Below are 17,815 nucleotides of genomic sequence, written 5' to 3'. Positions count from 1 at the left end.
CTTTATTCATAATCAAATGAGAATCATGATGATGAATCATGTTCAACGAGGGACTTTGGATGTACAATAAAAGTCTCAAGGAAAACTTATTTCATCTTTACAATCTACGGCTGAATTTTTACACCCCTTGGAGGATTATTTTGTTTTGTGTGAGGGAAAACAATTTCTCTTAGCGGTAAAGTCCATAAATAGGCAGCTATGAAAATTATCATTAGGACTAGCACTAGCAGCTGACATATACGCACACACACAAAACAAAAAAGAGAGCTTATGATAACAATGAAATGTAGACAATAAAAACTCAGACAGGTAATCAGAATACCTTTATAACTAGTCTGCCCCTCAAGTAATGCCAACAGTGTAAGTTTCTCTCATACCACGCCCCTGGTTTCCACTGCTGTGGGGACACAGTGACCAGGGGGCGGGGACACTGTAACGGGGGTGGGGCCTGGTGCCTGGGTGGCGGAGCACGGTGACTGGGGGTGGAGCACAGTCCTGTGCTACTGCATAAAGACCTCATAGAAGTTGATGCAGGGCGAGTAGTACATGGAGATGTAGAACATGAGATCAGTGACGACGGTGGGAATGATCGGCCACAGCAGGCAGCTGAAGAAGATGACCACCAGGGTGTTAGTCTGTCGCTTCAGGGAGAAGAACGTCGTCCTGTCGAGCAAAGAGGACAGAGAAATCCTATGAGGGGAGACCTCAAAACACAGGTACCAAGTTCATGAATCCTTACAGAAAAGTTCATGGAGGAAGTTTTCTGGTGGTTCTTTTTGTTATTGTTGTTGTTGTTTTTTGTTTGCTTTTTTGCTTTTTTTTTTTTTTTTAACAAATCCCTACAGGGAGGAAGAACAACTTCCTGTCAGGCAAAAAGTGGAATGAAGATACCAGGAGGGAAACTACCAACATGGGTTCAAGGGGGTTCATACTAGGAGTCCACGACTCCTTTCAAGCAGAAAGATTTAGAGTTTATGAACAATGTACACGCCATAATATTTGAGTATGTAACAAAAAGCTGCATCACTTCGGTGATACCTTGCATTTATCCCCAAGTTTCTTATAAGTTATCCTTCAGGTTTATGTCAGGTTCAAGTGTGTGTGTGTGTGTGTGTGTCACACACATACACACTGCTATAGCTTCTGACCATTCGAGCATTGAGAATTAAGGGTTTCTGGGATGAACACGTCACTAGGGCTTTCTCTAACTCAGTTGGTAGAGCACCGGGCTAGCAATCAGGAGGTCTCTGGTTCGAATCCCGATGAAATCCCATTTTCTTTGCTTATATTTCCGCCATAATATTTAGCTAGTTTAATTTGTAAAATTATCATCAAAATTGTGGCCCATTCAGCCCAAAACCCACAAAAAGTCACAGATTAGGATTCTATGCAGTAATGGACCAAAATACGTCATTTGGGTTGACCAACTAAAAATTTCAAGAGTGTCTTACCTAAGAGAGTAATCTCTTCTCTACTTTTGTAAAAATTTGGCAGCTTAAAACAAAGCTAAAATTGAGATATTAGGGTTTTTCTAGACATTTTTTCTCCATTGATGCTTCTGAACAGCACGCCCAAGTGACACTAATCTTTATGAATCCTCTTTTCTCCCTTTTCTATGAAACTGCACCTTCTAACTCTTGCCTATTTCAATCACTCTTTAAAAGGGTTAGGATGGTCCAAAAAAGTTACATATATCATTTCAAAGCTTGGAGCTTATTCTTCTGAACTATCCAGAAAAGTGGAAACACATTTTGGCCTTACTTTTTGTGGGTTTTGACTGGGCAATCACAATCTTATTGAGTTTTCCTAGCCACACCTACCTGACACCCCTCCTAAAGAATGCGGTGATGGCTTTTGCCTCGACCATGGTGAGAAAGGCACAGTTAGCTAGGGTAAAAGCTACGGGCAGGGCGTTGACGTCGGCGAACTGCCACGAGAACTTGGCATACAGGTAGTAGGGGAGGAAGAGGAATTTGGGTATAAACTCTACCCACTGCTCCCAGGCGATATCCTCACTCTGAAGAAAGAACAAAGGAAAACATATAAAGAAGATGTCAATTTAATACCTCCAAAAAGGAAGGAGGTTATGCTTTCGTCGGCATCGGTTTGTTTGTTGGTTGGTTGGTTTGTCTGTGCAAAATAACTAAAAAGATTGTGAACGGATTTGGATGAAACTTTCCAGAAATGTTAAGAATGACACAAGGAACAGATGATTAGATTTTGGTAGTGATCCGGGAATTTTTATGGATTTTTTGAAGGATTTTTTATATCTAGGCTGGTAGGGTTAATAAACATGGGAGTTCAATCTTCATGTATCTGAAGTTTGCCTACTCGCACTAGGCCGCTGACGCGTAGCGCAGCTGGAATTGATGATGTAACAGCAGGCTTTTATATTGGGAAATTGGGCGACTTTCAGCAAGCATACGTATGGGTGGAAATCACTAATCTCATTCATTTGGACAACAAGATCAGTGGTGGATATGAGCTGCTTGGCAGAGGTATGCAGTCTCAGAGTGCTTCTCTATTTTTGTTTTTGTTTTTGTTTTTGGTTAAAACCAAACATTTATTCACTGGGAAACTGTTTCAAATCCCAAATATGTTTGATGTTTGCTCTGCAAAAAACCGTTTGCAATCAGCTGTTTTCAAAAAAGCTGTATTTTTAATACAGGCAACTATTTTAAATTCAACTCTTGCTTTGAATATTAGAGTTATAAATTCTCGCACTGCAATTTCAAGTCAGATAGAGCTTAAAAGAGAATTCCACATGATTTTCAGACTTTAGCACTTGAATAGCTATAAATCGGTCAGAATCATACTGAGTATAGACTTATAGAATTTATAGTGAGTGGGATAAGGAATAAGAATGTTTTCGAAATCTATACAAGTCACAATGAGCAAGGATGATGGCATATCAGCTTCACCATAAGAATGCATGATTGGGCGCTCATGGAAGCAGAACAAAAGAAGAAAGCAAGCATAAATTCTACACAGGTGAACTTGATCAGCAAGTGGTGGTAATGGAATTTCACTGCTACAGGTATATGTATTATGTGAACCTCCTGCGTCATCATCCTCGTTGGGTTTTTTGAGCGTACTGGTTTATCTGCTCAAAAACCACAATCAAATTCCACAAATCTATACAATGCACATGACACTATCCATTTGTGTACTGCATGATGTTAAATTATGAAATTATCCAGGATTCCCCTATTACAAAGTATCCATTTAGGATGTCATTTTCTAATATGCACGGCTCGGGTCCGTAATTCTCATCTGAAACATTCATTGGTTGAGCATCATTACCCAGAAGATTCAAAATGGGACACTGTCTACCTACACTATAGCTGCTGGCTATTTACCGTGACGTCTAACGACTGCCATATACACAATAGACATCAAACAAGGTTATGATGCAAATACATGGATGTCAACCTTTTGAATAGCATTACAGTATACCGAGCACTGAAAAGGCTTTGTGCATGTGTGTGTGGAACTGATAACTGTTACCTTCCCTGCATGAGACATGTGTATTCATACAATTTCGGAAAAACTGTATTTTCCATGAACCCTGCAGTATTTTTGGCAGAAAAGCAGTACAAAATTTTGTGAAAAAAAACTAGTTGACATCTCTGAAAATACAGTTCCTCTTTTTAATGCTAAGACTAGGTAAAAAAAAAAGAAGAAGAAAGATCTTGTATCAGCTGAGGCTTTTAATTGATTTGCTGCAACGTCAGTCTTTATGCGAAAAGGAATCCAAATAAAAAAAGAATAACACAGACCGATAAAACCGCTCTACTTTAAGATATACTTAGTGTTTTCACAGATTTTACCCGAAAAGAGTATGTACACAGAATCACTACCGGTAAGTTTCTCCAAATGAGCCGATATGTCAAGGACAGTACTCACATAATATTGCACTATGATGTCAGTGTCTCCCAGCTTTGAGGATTGCACGGGACACACCATGTGGATGAAGGGAAGGAAGACGTCTTCGTAGTAGAACATGTACATGCCTGTCATGGTGAGGCGGGGGAATTCCCTGACCGTGTACGACAGGAATGTGGCCAGGCCCTGGTGTAATGCCTGGAGGAGAAGAAAATGAGTCGAAAATACAATATACTCAGAGACTCCAACTCTCCAGTTTTCGACGGGAGATCTCCCGCCGAAAACCCATTTTTGCAAAATCTTCCGTTCTCCCGCTGGAGATTTGATTTCTCCCGCCCTGGCTCTGTGTCTCCCGGTGGAAAGGATTTCTTACTTATTGCTATCGTATGTTGAAAAAATAAGCCTTAGATAGCACCAGAGAACATCAAGAACCCTAGGAACTTCGCGCTTTGCACATATCAACTTGGAGTCTCCCGTTTGCTAGGGGTTTTGGGCGGGAGAATCTCCAGATCAGAAGGTGCTTGGAGTTGGAGTCTCTGCATACTCTGGTAGATCAGACATCTTAAAGGTATGCCAATGTTTGTAAGGGAATGCTGCTGAGACATGATTCTAGATGAGCACCTGGCGCATATCAAAGAGGGTTTAGATGAACAATTATTACCTCCGTCAAGGGAGGACGTTATGTTTTCCTTACTGTTGGTTTGTGTGTTCGTTCGTTCGTTAGTTAGTTTGTCCGTGTGCAAAATAACTCAAAAAGTAGTTAACGGATTGGGATGAGACTTGCAGGAAAGGTTGAGAATGACACAAGTAACAAACGATTAACTTTTGGTAGTGATCCGAGAATTTTGGGGGAATTTATGAAGGATTTCTGATGTTTTGGCAGGTAGGGTCAATGAACTTGGGAGTTCAGGCTGTGTGTATTTGAGGTTTGCCTGCGCGCACTACAGTGCGTGCTCTAGTTTCTGCTGGGGCGAATCGCGCCATGCAGCTGAAGGCTTATGACGTAACAAAGGCTTCTATATTTGGAAATCTGGCGACTGTTAGCACCGATGTGGTGTGTACCTATGACATCTCTATGGAAGAACAAGATCAGTGACAGTGTAGTGGTGGAAATAAGCTTTATGCTTGGCGGAGGTCTGCACTCTCAGAGTGCTTTTCTAGTTGATACATGTATGTATGATATCTCGGTGCAACTTTTGCTTGGGTGTATGATATCTTGGTGTAATGCTGGCATGCCTACATATCTCAGTGCGATTCTTGTATCGTGTATGATATCTCAGAGTAATTCTTCTGTGGGTGTACACTGTAGGATACCTCATTATAATTCTTGCACTGGTGTACAACCGTGTATATCCTAGCATGATTTTTGTACATGGGTGTAGAATGCCTTGGTGTATAAGTCCAGAATGGGTGTACCATATCTCAGTGCAATTCTAGTAATACCAGATGACATCTCTGTGTACATCTTGTATGGGTGTATGAGATCTTGGTGTAATGCTTGTATGGGTGTAGAATGTCTTGGTTTAATTCTTGTATGGGTTACACAAAGCAAAATATACCAGTAATCCAACTGTCAAAGTTGCAAACAGTAAAACAATAATACAGGTGACTGTGTCTGTACAAAGTCCTTGGGACCAGCAGTTTTGTTTCATTATAATGACATTTCGTTAAGCCGAACAAATGAAGAATATAAAGATATACATATAATAATTTGGGGATCTGAATCTTAACTTCACTGTAACAAATTTTATAACTTGTTATGACTGTGTTTGTCGTAAACTGTAATGGGAGCGCACTGTAAATGAACATAAATGAAATAAAGACAGTGGAAATGGTAGTGGTGTAACCTTTTCAACTCCTGTATTGATACTGCCCTCTTTTTCTATTTTTTTTTCTTTTTACTGGGTTGCACCTAATATAACATTCACTGCAAAAATTGCCACCTGGAATTCTACAAACTGCTTCAGGCCAAACAAACGGACAATTTCTGCGGAGGCATGTTAACTCTTGCACTGGTCTTCTACAATCGCCCGGCAAATTTCACATAGAAATTGGTTTGTTGTACTTAATCTGATGATAACTGGTGAACTACAGTTGTACTTGTACATCAGACATTTCTCTGAAAACAGTAAAAGCTGAATTTTCTATTTAGAGATGTTGATATCTTACTGCCACCCCAACCCAACCCCCCCCCCCCAAAAAAAAAAAAAAAAATACCAGAAGCTCTACTTCTCTGGGTTCCATGGCATTTGCTCATGCGACAATTGCTCCCATGAAATATCTGAACCAAATATAAATTCTACCCACAAACATACCCCTAACCCATACCCTAATCATCCAATCAAAATAAACCAAAAACACTATCACAACCCTAAGCCTCATGGTAAGTCCTTGGAGAAAATAAGATCGAGGTAATCGTCACGGGAGGAAATTCTTCTCTGACACCACTTGCCATCCACAGATATCTGAGGCTTGTTTGAATCATTAGAGTTGAAAAGCAGGCAAACTTGTAGAGCCTTTCCCACAAACTGTAAAGCTTGATTGTCGTCTGGGACCTTATGGGGCATGGGAAAACAGTAGATTTTGGTGCATCCGAAAGCAAGAGCAGATGACATGTTCAAATCTTACTGGTTCCTTTTCCCTCTGTTTGTTAAAATAGAGATCAGCAATTGTGATCTCACAAATACATATTTGTAAATAGGACGAAAATTGATAATCTGTCCTACCACATCTTCATGCCTCTGCATTCATTAATCTCTTTCTTTCAGATGCTGTTTCTTTTTCCTAAACTTTCATCACCTTGTACTCCCAGAGGTCCCGTGGAGGTTTGCCCCCTAGCTGCTTCACTTTCTCCAGGGCGATGTGGATGGCTTGCCTGTGTAGTGAGTTGTTGATATTGAACGGCTCCGTCTCCAGCTCCACCTCTGACTGGAGGCCCTCCAGGAGCACACCATCTGGGCAAGACAGGATTCAGATTTGGCAGAACACGACAGGGGAGGAGGGGAGTTAAACAAGAAATGAAATGAGTTTTCTGTCAAGGTTGTTGTAGAAGAGGCATATAACTACAATATAAAATATATTTGCGTATTCTGTTTTCAGGAGCAAACATATTAGGAACTTTTGCATAACTTCCTCTATGAAGGTGTCAGTTTTCATTATCAGTGAATATTAAATTCTACACTACAAAATAGATGAAGGTATGAAAATATCTTGTAAAGACCCTGTCTTGTATACATTAAATACATTCAAAACTAATTTCAAAGCAGAGAATGCACCATGGTTGGAATCTGCAGAAGTCTCATATTAAATCAAAATGATAACATAAAAAAATGAATAACTTGTCAGCAAATGCCACATTGTTTTACTTTTTTCATTTAATTTGATACTTTTACACATTTATAACTGTATCCCCCCAATTTTTCCATTTCACAAATTTCAAAAAGTTCTTTGGCTTTCTGGAAATTCACTACATGTCAGGAAGTCTGTTGAAATCTTCAAGTCTGTCTGAATTCAGTCAGGAAATGTTCCATCACGCAGAGCAGAGTCCAGCTCAAGATCTTTGCTAAATCATTAATGATGTATGGCATAGTAGCGTTAAAACTGTAGTAAGTGAAATCATCAGAGTACCAGCCCGAAAACTGCATGTTAATTGTCTAATGTGTGTTGCAGTTACAAGTATTCACCGTTGCATCATTACAGCATGTGTGTCCTATTATACATCTATATCACTTGTGGAAGGTGCATCCTATGAAACTAATAATGACCATGCATTCAGAATTGTGGTTCATACTATGTTGATTGTTGTGCACACTGTGCATCAATACTGTACATTCGATCATGTGCTGGACAGAACTCTGTCAAGCTTGTATAGACACAGTGTATGCTGACTGTGGACTGGCCAACAAAGTTTCTCATTTAAATGCACCTTCTACTTATTCCTACTAACGGTAATGCCATAAATTCAGCGGGATCTTATTTTTGCAAAGATCTCTGGTCCAAACATGAATGCGATGAGTAGGTGTACATTTCTTCCATTATTGCTGTACTCCATGAATGTGAATTTAACCACATGAGAAATTGTTGAGAAGACCCAGATTTGCGAAAAAAAAAAATTAGACTCGCTAAATATATGATATATACAGTATGCTGGTTCTGATTATTTTGGTTTCATTGGATTCTTACTATCGACATTTTATGCCATCTCATAATGTAATTTTGCAGTGGAATTTTGTGGACATTTCACACAAGATCATACACAATGCACATGTGATTTCTCTCATCGGTGGTTACAACTGATGAGATGAACCCATGTTGGCGTAAAGCCTACCCCTTGACAGAGAAGTTCATACAATTTCAGATTTTTTTTTTTTCACACTGATGAACAGCATTACTTTAAACAATTAGAGTAAACTGATTGGATAATGATTACATGTTGTACATTTGTTTGGCCATTTCGCAAGTCTGAGCAGTGCTAATGGAATTCTAAAATCACAACAAGAAGACGTGATGTTTCAGTTCTTTTTGAATGACAGCCCAGACAATGATAATTATTCCCTCAGTACATCAAAAATAACCCCACAAATTGGGTGTTTTTAACAAACAGACAAACATACAAAAGAAAACAAATTGAGAAATAGAAAGAGGCAATGAGAGAAAAAGAGAGAGTTGACAGAACCAAAGGAGAAAGCTGCTACTCTGTCTAAGAGTTCCAAGCATTAATTCAACCTGCTGTGAGAGAGACAAAACTTCACATTCCATAAAAAGCCTGACTGGACTCATACTGCCTTGATAGTACAAGGGAAGTTAACAGAACCAAGGATATCTGGTGCACATCTAGTGTTACGCTATACAGGATGTGTGACCTCAAGGGTTACAATCTAAATGACACAAGGGTCACTTTACGGAGCTGTGTACTCGGAAGTGGTGGAGGACAGTGGAGATAAATGTTGGGCTGTGCTCTGAGTGCACTACATTTGTGTAGATGCATTCACGTACAGGAGTTCTAAGTTTTTTGCCTTGCAATGCAAAATATTATACTGTTCACACAATTGCAGCACAGACAAATTACCACTAGAGTATTTGAAAAGGAAAAAAAAAAATCACTTGGCTGGAAGTGAAGTGATTTGAATTTTCAGACTGCCTCCACACATTTTAACCCCTTGAGGATGGCTTGATTTTGCTACAACACGCATTTCCCATAGACACTTGCCCGAGTATACTCGGGACTCGTCCTCAACGGGTTAATAATGACCAGTGGGCCTACGCAACCCAAGGCATCCAAGTGTCCTACAGCAGCAAGTTGCATGACAGGATTAAAAAAAAAAAAAATTCAATCATCATGATGAATATCATGAGAGTTAACATTTTTTTTTTTCCGCGTATACACACAAAAACTGATTTTCAAAAACTGTTAATTTTGTGTATGTGCCATTCTGGCTAATCAGACATTCTGTTCTGGTCGGGTGGGGGGGGGGGGGAAGGGGCATTTCATCAAGCATTTTGTCAGATTTTTTTTCTGACAAACTGTTTTTAGCTACTGAAATCCTTGCATCTGATTGGCTGAGAGCGTCAATGTGTCAAGAAAAACCCAATATCTGATGAACCATTTGACAATATGCCCCTCTGGACTCCCATCAAGCACGATATACTCAGGCCTACAGGAAGTAACCCACTTTGCACAGTTTGGCTTTTGGGGCTTCACCAAGATGTGCACTTAACAGGCATTTGGTGAAAGTATTGATCCAAAACAGTTTCCCCTCTATTCGAATCCTCTAGACAGTTGGGATTTCAAACAGATTTACTATGTTGAGTATAGAAACAGTTAGATATCAAATGTTACATTATATTCTACCACATTGCTTGTCATTTTGGGGCTTAAGAAACTTCTTCACATCATAACATAACAGTAGTGCCTCCCCTACTAACAAAGTGGTCAAGACCACTACTGACTACACTTTACTGCATGTCCATCACTGATTGCTACACTGTATGTATACCAGGTAGGTCAGTGTTCCTGGAATAGTCCACTTGGAGAGTAAAATTTACCTGCGCACGCACACACGTACACATCCTATACACATTACATCGTACCTACACCTCCACATGTGCATAAATTTACACTTACACATTCCCACAAACATACACTGTACAAGAATGCATTCACACACACAAAACACCTACACCTACATGTTACATATACAAGATCACATAAAAGAATAGGAAAAACATTGTGAATGTAATGCTCAGTTTCTTACTTATTCCATTTTCTTCAAAATGATGGCAGTAGCCCTCCGCTGCCCACGTGCCCAGCTCAGACAGCCACTGCGAGACGTCCGCTGGTTTCCATCTGGCCAGGGGCTTGTACACCAGCATTTCGCTGTCCTGGCGATTCCAGTTGAACAGGATTTGGAAAAACTGGAATGGGAAAGAGAGTGGTTATATCATTTTCACACTGGTGTGCCTGACTGAACTTTACAAAACCTTTTATTAAACAAACAAAATAAAGATTACAGGGGACAGCTATCCAACAATCATTAGTCATGAAAAACTGAGTCTTGTTAAGATTTTAGAGTTCAAATCTTGAAACAAACAAACAAAAAATTGAGAAGTCTGCACATGTGTACACCTGTATATATGGTTTTCTGGTAAAACCTATCTGCTATGTACATTAACTATAAATCTTAAAACTGGGATATTTGTTTCTTCATTTTGTCATACTGTAACATTGCCCATCTGATCTCACTGGGCACAGAACCAGCACCCTTCTACAATGTACTTGGTAGAGGCAGATGCAAGCCACCACCCACTATGCCTGATCACACAGCCCCTTGTAAAATGACTCATCAATTCTCGGTATCACCAAAACCAAGGTGCTGTGCTCAGAGCAGCATTTTAGATGCATTATGGGATAGCTCAGGGACAAACCTGCCCTGGTTTTGGGTGTATATGCACTCAAGTCACGTTCCATCTTTATCCAGGGGTATTTTTTGTTGAAGATTTTGCTTTCCATCATGTGACCAGCACATTGAAGCCTTGCAGTCGTGAACCATGACTTTAGTGACCGAAAATCAGTAAAATTTTGCAATTTTAAACTCTTTAGTTGAATCATAAGAAAAGAAAAAAGTAGCGACGAAAGAAAAGCAGACGAAAAATGCATTGAATTGCATGGAAACTACAACACACGCAAGACAACCGGAAGCAACAATGGCACCGAGGAATCCCACAGTGCATCTGTGACAGGGCTTTTTGGCATGCGCAGAAGTTTTCTGCGCACTTGCGATACCGAGAATTTGTAGAGACTTACAAAGACGAGGCCGAGGGTAGTGAGGACGCCCCAGACGAAGCCCTTCCTCAACCTGTCCTGCCTCCCTCCAGCCCCCTGCTGCTCTCTCTCCTGCTGCTCCCCAAACTCCTCAAACTCCTGCAGTAGCCGGATGTTTTCGTACGAGTCCAGGGAGGCGGAGCGCTTCCTCACAGTGCTGGGGTGGATTTTGTCCAGCGTATTCCTGCAGAGGGAAAGAAAGGCACGGGGAGAGGAAAAGAAGGGGGGGGGGATTCAAAAGTGAGAACTGAATGTAATCAGAATACAATGTATACCAACAGCACCACATCTTTGCATTTTAAACTGACAGCTACATTCTGCATTTATATCATGCCTTCTGTGTGGTTCTTTTTCAAGCGTTTAAGATCTAAAAGGCAACAGTGGAATGAGGCACACAAATCGTTTCTGTTCACTTTCGTTTGTTTGTTTGTTTGTTTGTTTTTTGGGCAGGTGTATAGTCTACCATTGTTGAAACACTTAATATGTAAAACTTCCTCAAGGACAGAATGCTATTGTAACCATTGAATTTATTCTTACTAATATGGTGCAACGTATGTCAAGCTTTCAACCATAAATCCGTAGCATGCCTGAGGGCTCAAAGGACCTGACGGCTTATAAAGGTCCATTACAACAATGTGTATAAAACAAGCATAGCCACAAAAGCAGGTATGGCACACATTACCATAAAAACACAATGAAAGTCATCTTCGTGAGCTCAGCACATTTTGTACATAAATACCCTATTAAAGATATCTGTACATTTGAAAGTAAACAAATCATTCAACAGAGAAAGCTTCTGCAGTACGCAATATGATGCTGGCACACACACACACATGTAAAGGCAGATTTTAATGCTTAATTTGTTCACTCAGGTTTACAAAAGCACACGTGATGTGTCTACTGTTTCTAGTAGAAATAAAAACCTGCAAAATTCATCTTGTCTGACTGCCAAAAATTCTGTTGGAATTATGCTAATACTTTCATTTTTACTATACAGAAAATTGTCAGCCAAATATAATTTCTATAAACAAGGCCAAAGGTAGATATTGGAAGGATGAAGACGAGTAAATGTAAACAGGACCCTTCTTTCCAAACAAAGCACACTTCTCTTCATAAATATTCCATTTCTGTATTTTTGTATTAAATTTCAAAGATGTATCAAACATAAACTACATGTATGTACATGACTCAGCTCCATCAACAGTTCAAATTCAGATAATATGGTACCTTCCTCAATGAAAATGGCACAGGTTTCGTCAAAACCATCCCCGTGATTTAATACTTGTACATGTATGGTGGGTATAGGCAGCGCACACTGCTAGACAATATGTAGACCTTCATGCATAAATGGCTGCTACAATGATGGTATGCTTCAATGGCCTATGAGACAGACTTTTGGTAGGGCCAACTTGTCACTGTCAATAAGCCAGTTCAGGGTTCCCTTTGCTCATGAGTAGAAAAAGGTCATTTAACCAACAGGGCATGCTGATTCTTAAATTCATTGATATAAGCATCTGTGATGTAAGGATTACTCAAGTACAATGTAATCCTTATAAATGGTTTTTGCTTAGTACTTTATCTACAGTACCTGACATTAACAAAAATGGAATTTGGAAATATCAACAGAAAGAGAATGTTTATACAATCCATGCAAACTAATAAAATGAATGTTTTCCCAAGTGTTAATTGATGGAGCATGCTAGTCACCTAGTCTACACAAGTTCATCCTTTGTTTGGACATGATTGATGAATCCATAACTTGGTGCACTATGTTGGACGAGCTTGTGAAATGCATTACCTTGCTTTGAAAATGACTTAAGTGCCTAAAAAAGAAAGAGAAAAAAAGGTCATTTGTACCCATGTGCACACTGCGCTAACTCCGAACTGGCTTGATATAGGCTCCCTGTTAAAAATATGTTTAAGCACTGGGGATTAGAAACTCACATGGTCTGGATTATCTTTGTGCAAGGCTGAAGAGTGTATTGTATTGATGCCCATACTGCAAATGTCAACAGTAGAGCTCTTCTGTTATACAAATCTCCACGATCTGATAAGCTTGATTACGTGTATTGAGTCACTGAAGTTACCTAAGAATTTAGAATTCAAACTAATAATTTTCTCTACTTCCTTCTCTTGCACCTCCTTCCTTCTTGCCTTTGTTACATTCTTTCTCTCTTCAATCCTTCTCTTCTCCCCCGCCCCCCCCCCCCCCCATGTTGGTATATTTTGGCTGCCTGAAACCCACATGAAGTATACTTGTAGGGGCTATAAAGATTGTACGTTTGAGCGGGCTTACTGTGAAAGTAATCAGGCCTGACTGTCCCCCAGTCTACAATAAAACAGCAGAATCTGAGCTTGTCCTTCCCAATCAAAAGACTGCAATAGTAATCACAACAGAATGGCCAAGATGGAGGGTCATAACTACAATGGAACTACAAACTCTAGGTGTATTCGACAGACTTCCCAATCTGAAGTTGCAAAGTGGCTTTATACACCTATTTACCAAACAAGGGTACCCAATGTTCCTTTATCCCTGGTTTGATTCAAAGCTCAAAGTTTAAATAATTTTTTGGTCTGGACTATTGCACTGCCTCTATCTGCAATTAGTGTATGAGATGGAGTACCAGTCATTCTGGACAAATACCCCCCCCCCCCCCCATATTTCAACCACTTATTTCAGTCATTTGTTTCTCCCATAACTCCTTCTCAATATATTGTGTATTGCATTTATCCCGTATAAGATGTTAAAACGGAAGTTTTGGTGAAAAGCACTGCACAACTTAAATGCAATGAAAATGGACAACTTCTTAAAAATCCTTGACAGTCTTCCCTTCAATTCTGCTAACTCTTGAAAGGACAGTGCTACTGTTTTGAAAGTTAGTATGAGTCATGAACAGAACATGCGAATAGAGTGTACAAAATTTCAGCTTAATATGATAATCTCTTCATTGAAGTCGCTATGGAGTTTAACATCCTATTCCTGTTTGGGTTTTTTTGCCATTCATTGCACAGAGTACAACTTATTTTACTTTGTAAATTAAGCACTTGAATAAACCCTAAACTTCTTAGCCTTTTTCCAAATAAACCATTTTTTCCCCCTCCTTGTGTGCACTTTCTTTACATTATTTCAATAGGTGAGGAAACTCCATTTGTGCTGAGTAATATGTAAAGCTGAGAGTCGGTTCTTTCAGGATCTATCCTTTACTGAAAATCCACGTCTGGTGACTTTTTGGTGGTTTTGTGATGCAGGGTCACAAATTATCAGCATTTCTGTGACTACCCACGTGGGCCACAACAACTTCAGCTGCCATTCAAACCATGTAGAGCAGAATGATATGGATGATGGGTCAGGCCAACAGCACAATACACACCCTCTCGTATTGTTCACTTTAATTTCAAAGGGAAAATTGCTATTAAGCTCCAATGCATGACAATTTCTGATGCTGACTTGACTTCCAGGAAATTCCAGTCAACTGAATGCACACTAACTTGTTTCGCAAGTTACTGTAGTTTGGGCTTATACTGTTTTCCCCCAATGACAATTCATTCCACAGGTTTGTTTGACCTCTGCCTAGTAACTGCTTGGTGTGTACTGGCAATATGTTTTGGAATGGCAGTAAATGCTGTATAAACAAGAGACCCTGACATGAACAACAGGATAGAAGCCCAGACACATGGATGCATTACTTATCATTCTAAAAACTGAGAATTTCACCATGTGTGCATACAAAGGAGATACAAAACAACAACAACAACAACAACAACAACCTTTCCTTCACTTGAGAGGAGAAATAGCTCCATTAACACGACTGTATAGTTTCGGTTGAGACCTAACATTAGGTTTCTAAACATTTTTGGTGAGATAATAGGGAAACCTCTTACTGAATATGGAAGAGCATGTAATTCCAAGAGGGACTCAACATTATTTTATATTGATGAAAATTGGTTTCAAAATGGCTGAGATATCCAAAACAGAGTGCAAGGTTGGACCCACCTTTTATTAGGATCGATCGCTTTGTTTTACTTTGTTTTTGGATAATGTCTCAGCCATTCCAAAATGGATCTTCATCTAATAAACTTAATTCCTCTTTTGAAGAGTGGTATGCTCTGTGTTATTACATTTAGTGGTTTCTTGGTATCCCGCAAAAAGTTGGGGAGTCAAATCCTCATCATCACCATAAAAATTGATGCAAGGAATATCACCTGTGACTAAGACTCTGCTGAGCCATAACACCTTTCTATGACAATAAAAGAAATATTTAAAGAAAGACATATATATTGGCCCCCCAAATGTACATTACCGGCATTCATCCCATATTCTCTCAAACTTCAAATAATTGGTGCTTTTGTTAGTTTGGCTTGTTAGGTTTAGACTATGAAAGATATCACTATCAATGCACAGGGATACAGGCCCTCAAAATACAAACAAACAAACAAACAAGTATGAAGTGTTGTGATGATGTCAATATCTCTCAACAATATGGCTTGGTGTGATGTGTACAAGAAAATATATTCATCAAGCAAAATATAAAAATCAAATAATAATAACAATAATAATAATAACAATGATAATAATAATAATGATAAAACACCAAAATGTCAATGCAATGTACCAACTAAACTTGACTTTGCTTAAAGGCTGGCGTAACAATTGCATTTGTGAACCAAAAAGCAGCTCCACTGTTTTCCTGTACAATAAATACCTGATGATAATGTTCACATGCGGAAAGCCAGACCACGGTTGCCGGCATTGCGGACATGTGGTTTTTTGTGAGGTCCTCCACCATTGCGCAAGACACAGCCGGCAGAAACTGTGGCCGCAGTTCAGTGTCGTGGGCTGCACCATGAGCTCGTAGCAGCATGCACACAGAAAGTTACTATCCAACGAGCTTGTCTCTTCCTCGTATGCACACTCCTCATCCTCAACGTTCGCGGACGGAACCGAAATTGAGTCCTCCGGTCCAAATCTTCCCGAAGGGGGGAGTGTCCTGCCCCGCAACTTGGCGGCTGGGATATCGTCCGTTGCATACAACCAATCCGCGGAGTGCTGGTGACGCAACTTCCCATTCAGTTTCATGGCTGTTAATGGCAGCCGTTTCTTTGAGTGACGGCTGGATGACTTGTCCTGTTGTGAGCTCATTCTCATTGGAGGGTATGTGTCACATGAACGCCAACATCTCTGCGGCAAGAGATTGCCAACTGCCATTGCTGTACTCTGCTGTCATGATTGATATCTGTTGAGAGAAATGAATTAAAGGTACATAAGAGCATGAAAAATATACAGTAGTACTCTCATGGCATAGGGCTGTGTATAAAATGTCTCTTCATTCAAGCTGTGTACATTAGCTCCCAGCATGTCTTTGCAAAATCTACGTGGTACATGTACTAATCATTCTCCATGAAAACTACTAAAGTGTGTTGTTTTCCATAGAAGCCAACCTATCTGATATAAAAGTCCAAAACAGAATTTTAAGAGGCCAAAACAATAGTAAGATGCTTAAATTACAATTACTTATTTTTACAAATAGTTGGCAGCTACATAGTATCATGACAGCATTTCAGCATAATACCAATGAAAACCAAAGAAAGAAAAGAAGTTCAATCCTGCTATTCTGATATCAGTGTATGCAGCAGGGAGGGGTAAAGACATTTCCCATCTCTATGCATGGTACTCACCATACCCTTGTTCTCATGTTGACTGAAGTTAAACAAGCAATTATGCATACACTCTCCTTCTTCATTTTCTTCTTTTCCTCCATTTTCTCCTTCTTCCATTACAATGTATCACAGTGCAAGGAGTAGCTCTGGTTAACACTTCAAACTATTTCATGCATGTATAGGCCTATTGTATCTGTCGTCTGAACGATGTTTATCATAACAATGTTTTGTCATCCTTTTGTCTGTTCAAGCAGGGTCGAGTACACTGAATATTGTAAGATACAATGTGTACCACACACTTATTCAAAATGTAAAGTCTTTACGGCAACTGCTGATGATGCATATTTAGTGGCATGTCTGATAATCATCATCTAGGCGGACCCTATGCCATGATACTGTTACAATTGTACCTACTGGTGTTTGGATTTCATTCCTGGTGGCTGCATTACCCGGTATCTGCCCTTAAACAATTATCTAACCAAAGCAAGCAGACTGTTTGCTTGAGGACTGCCTTATCTTTAAAAACTTGGTACTTGAGAACAGTACTCAGGTACAATGTACGACAGGACCTGCACTACACTGTCATGTCTAGACCTATGGCCTTCAAAAAAAGGGGGGGGGGGGAGGCTTGCATGATCTACATGTACTAAGTAGGCCATGCATGGGAGACCAAAAGGTTAAAGAGGCAGTGGATAATTTTGAAATTATTACTACTGCTCCATAGCTGCAATCTGACAATTTTCAATAGACACTACACACGTATGTAAACATTGTACAGTGAGCAGTTTAAAATCCATGAGAAGTTTATGCAAGAGACCGACAATGCCAAGACTTTAAAGGGATGGTGTAGTATCCGTTGAGATGTGGATTGAGCTCAAACTAAATTTCTGCGAGATACTACATGTAAGAAACCACTTATAAACGAAATTTTACAGAGCATACAATTTTACG

The 17,815-nt window shown here is 39.7% G+C and overlaps 1 protein-coding gene across 1 annotated transcript; it reads right to left on the bottom strand.

The window, feature by feature from the left end:
* Positions 1-445: 445 nt before the first annotated feature.
* Positions 446-16,522, bottom strand: LOC139722462 (bifunctional apoptosis regulator-like). The gene is made up of 7 exons (XM_071633754.1): positions 15,910-16,522; positions 11,189-11,390; positions 10,140-10,299; positions 6,685-6,839; positions 3,907-4,083; positions 1,821-2,017; positions 446-663 (listed from the first exon to the last, which is right to left on the bottom strand). Exons 1-7 carry the CDS (start codon positions 16,410-16,412, stop codon positions 501-503), a joined length of 1,557 nt encoding a protein of 518 aa, XP_071489855.1. The 5' UTR covers positions 16,413-16,522; the 3' UTR covers positions 446-500.
* Between the last annotated feature and the right edge of the window lie 1,293 nt (positions 16,523-17,815).

This window comes from Diadema antillarum, unplaced genomic scaffold (genome assembly GCF_040938485.1).
Source record: "Diadema antillarum isolate AM-2024a unplaced genomic scaffold, OU_Dant_1.0 scf00000166, whole genome shotgun sequence".
NCBI classification, from domain to species: Eukaryota; Metazoa; Echinodermata; class Echinoidea; order Diadematoida; family Diadematidae; genus Diadema; species Diadema antillarum.
Note: the sequence above shows the minus strand (reverse complement) of the source record. Positions and strands in the feature narration are given on the sequence as shown.

What these genes read in the sequence shown, in the direction of transcription:
- LOC139722462 (XM_071633754.1), bottom strand. Translation starts at nt 16,412, where the DNA reads ATGGCAGTTGGCAATCTCTTGCCGCAGAGATGTTGGCGTTCATGTGAC. An exon ending in CTACCCTCGGCCTCGTCTTT is followed by an intron (nt 10,300 to 11,188) that starts GTAAGTCTCTAC and finishes TTCCCATTCCAG; the next exon opens with TTTTTCCAAATCCTGTTCAA. An exon ending in ACATCATAGTGCAATATTAT is followed by an intron (nt 2,018 to 3,906) that starts GTGAGTACTGTC and finishes TTCTTTCTTCAG; the next exon opens with AGTGAGGATATCGCCTGGGA.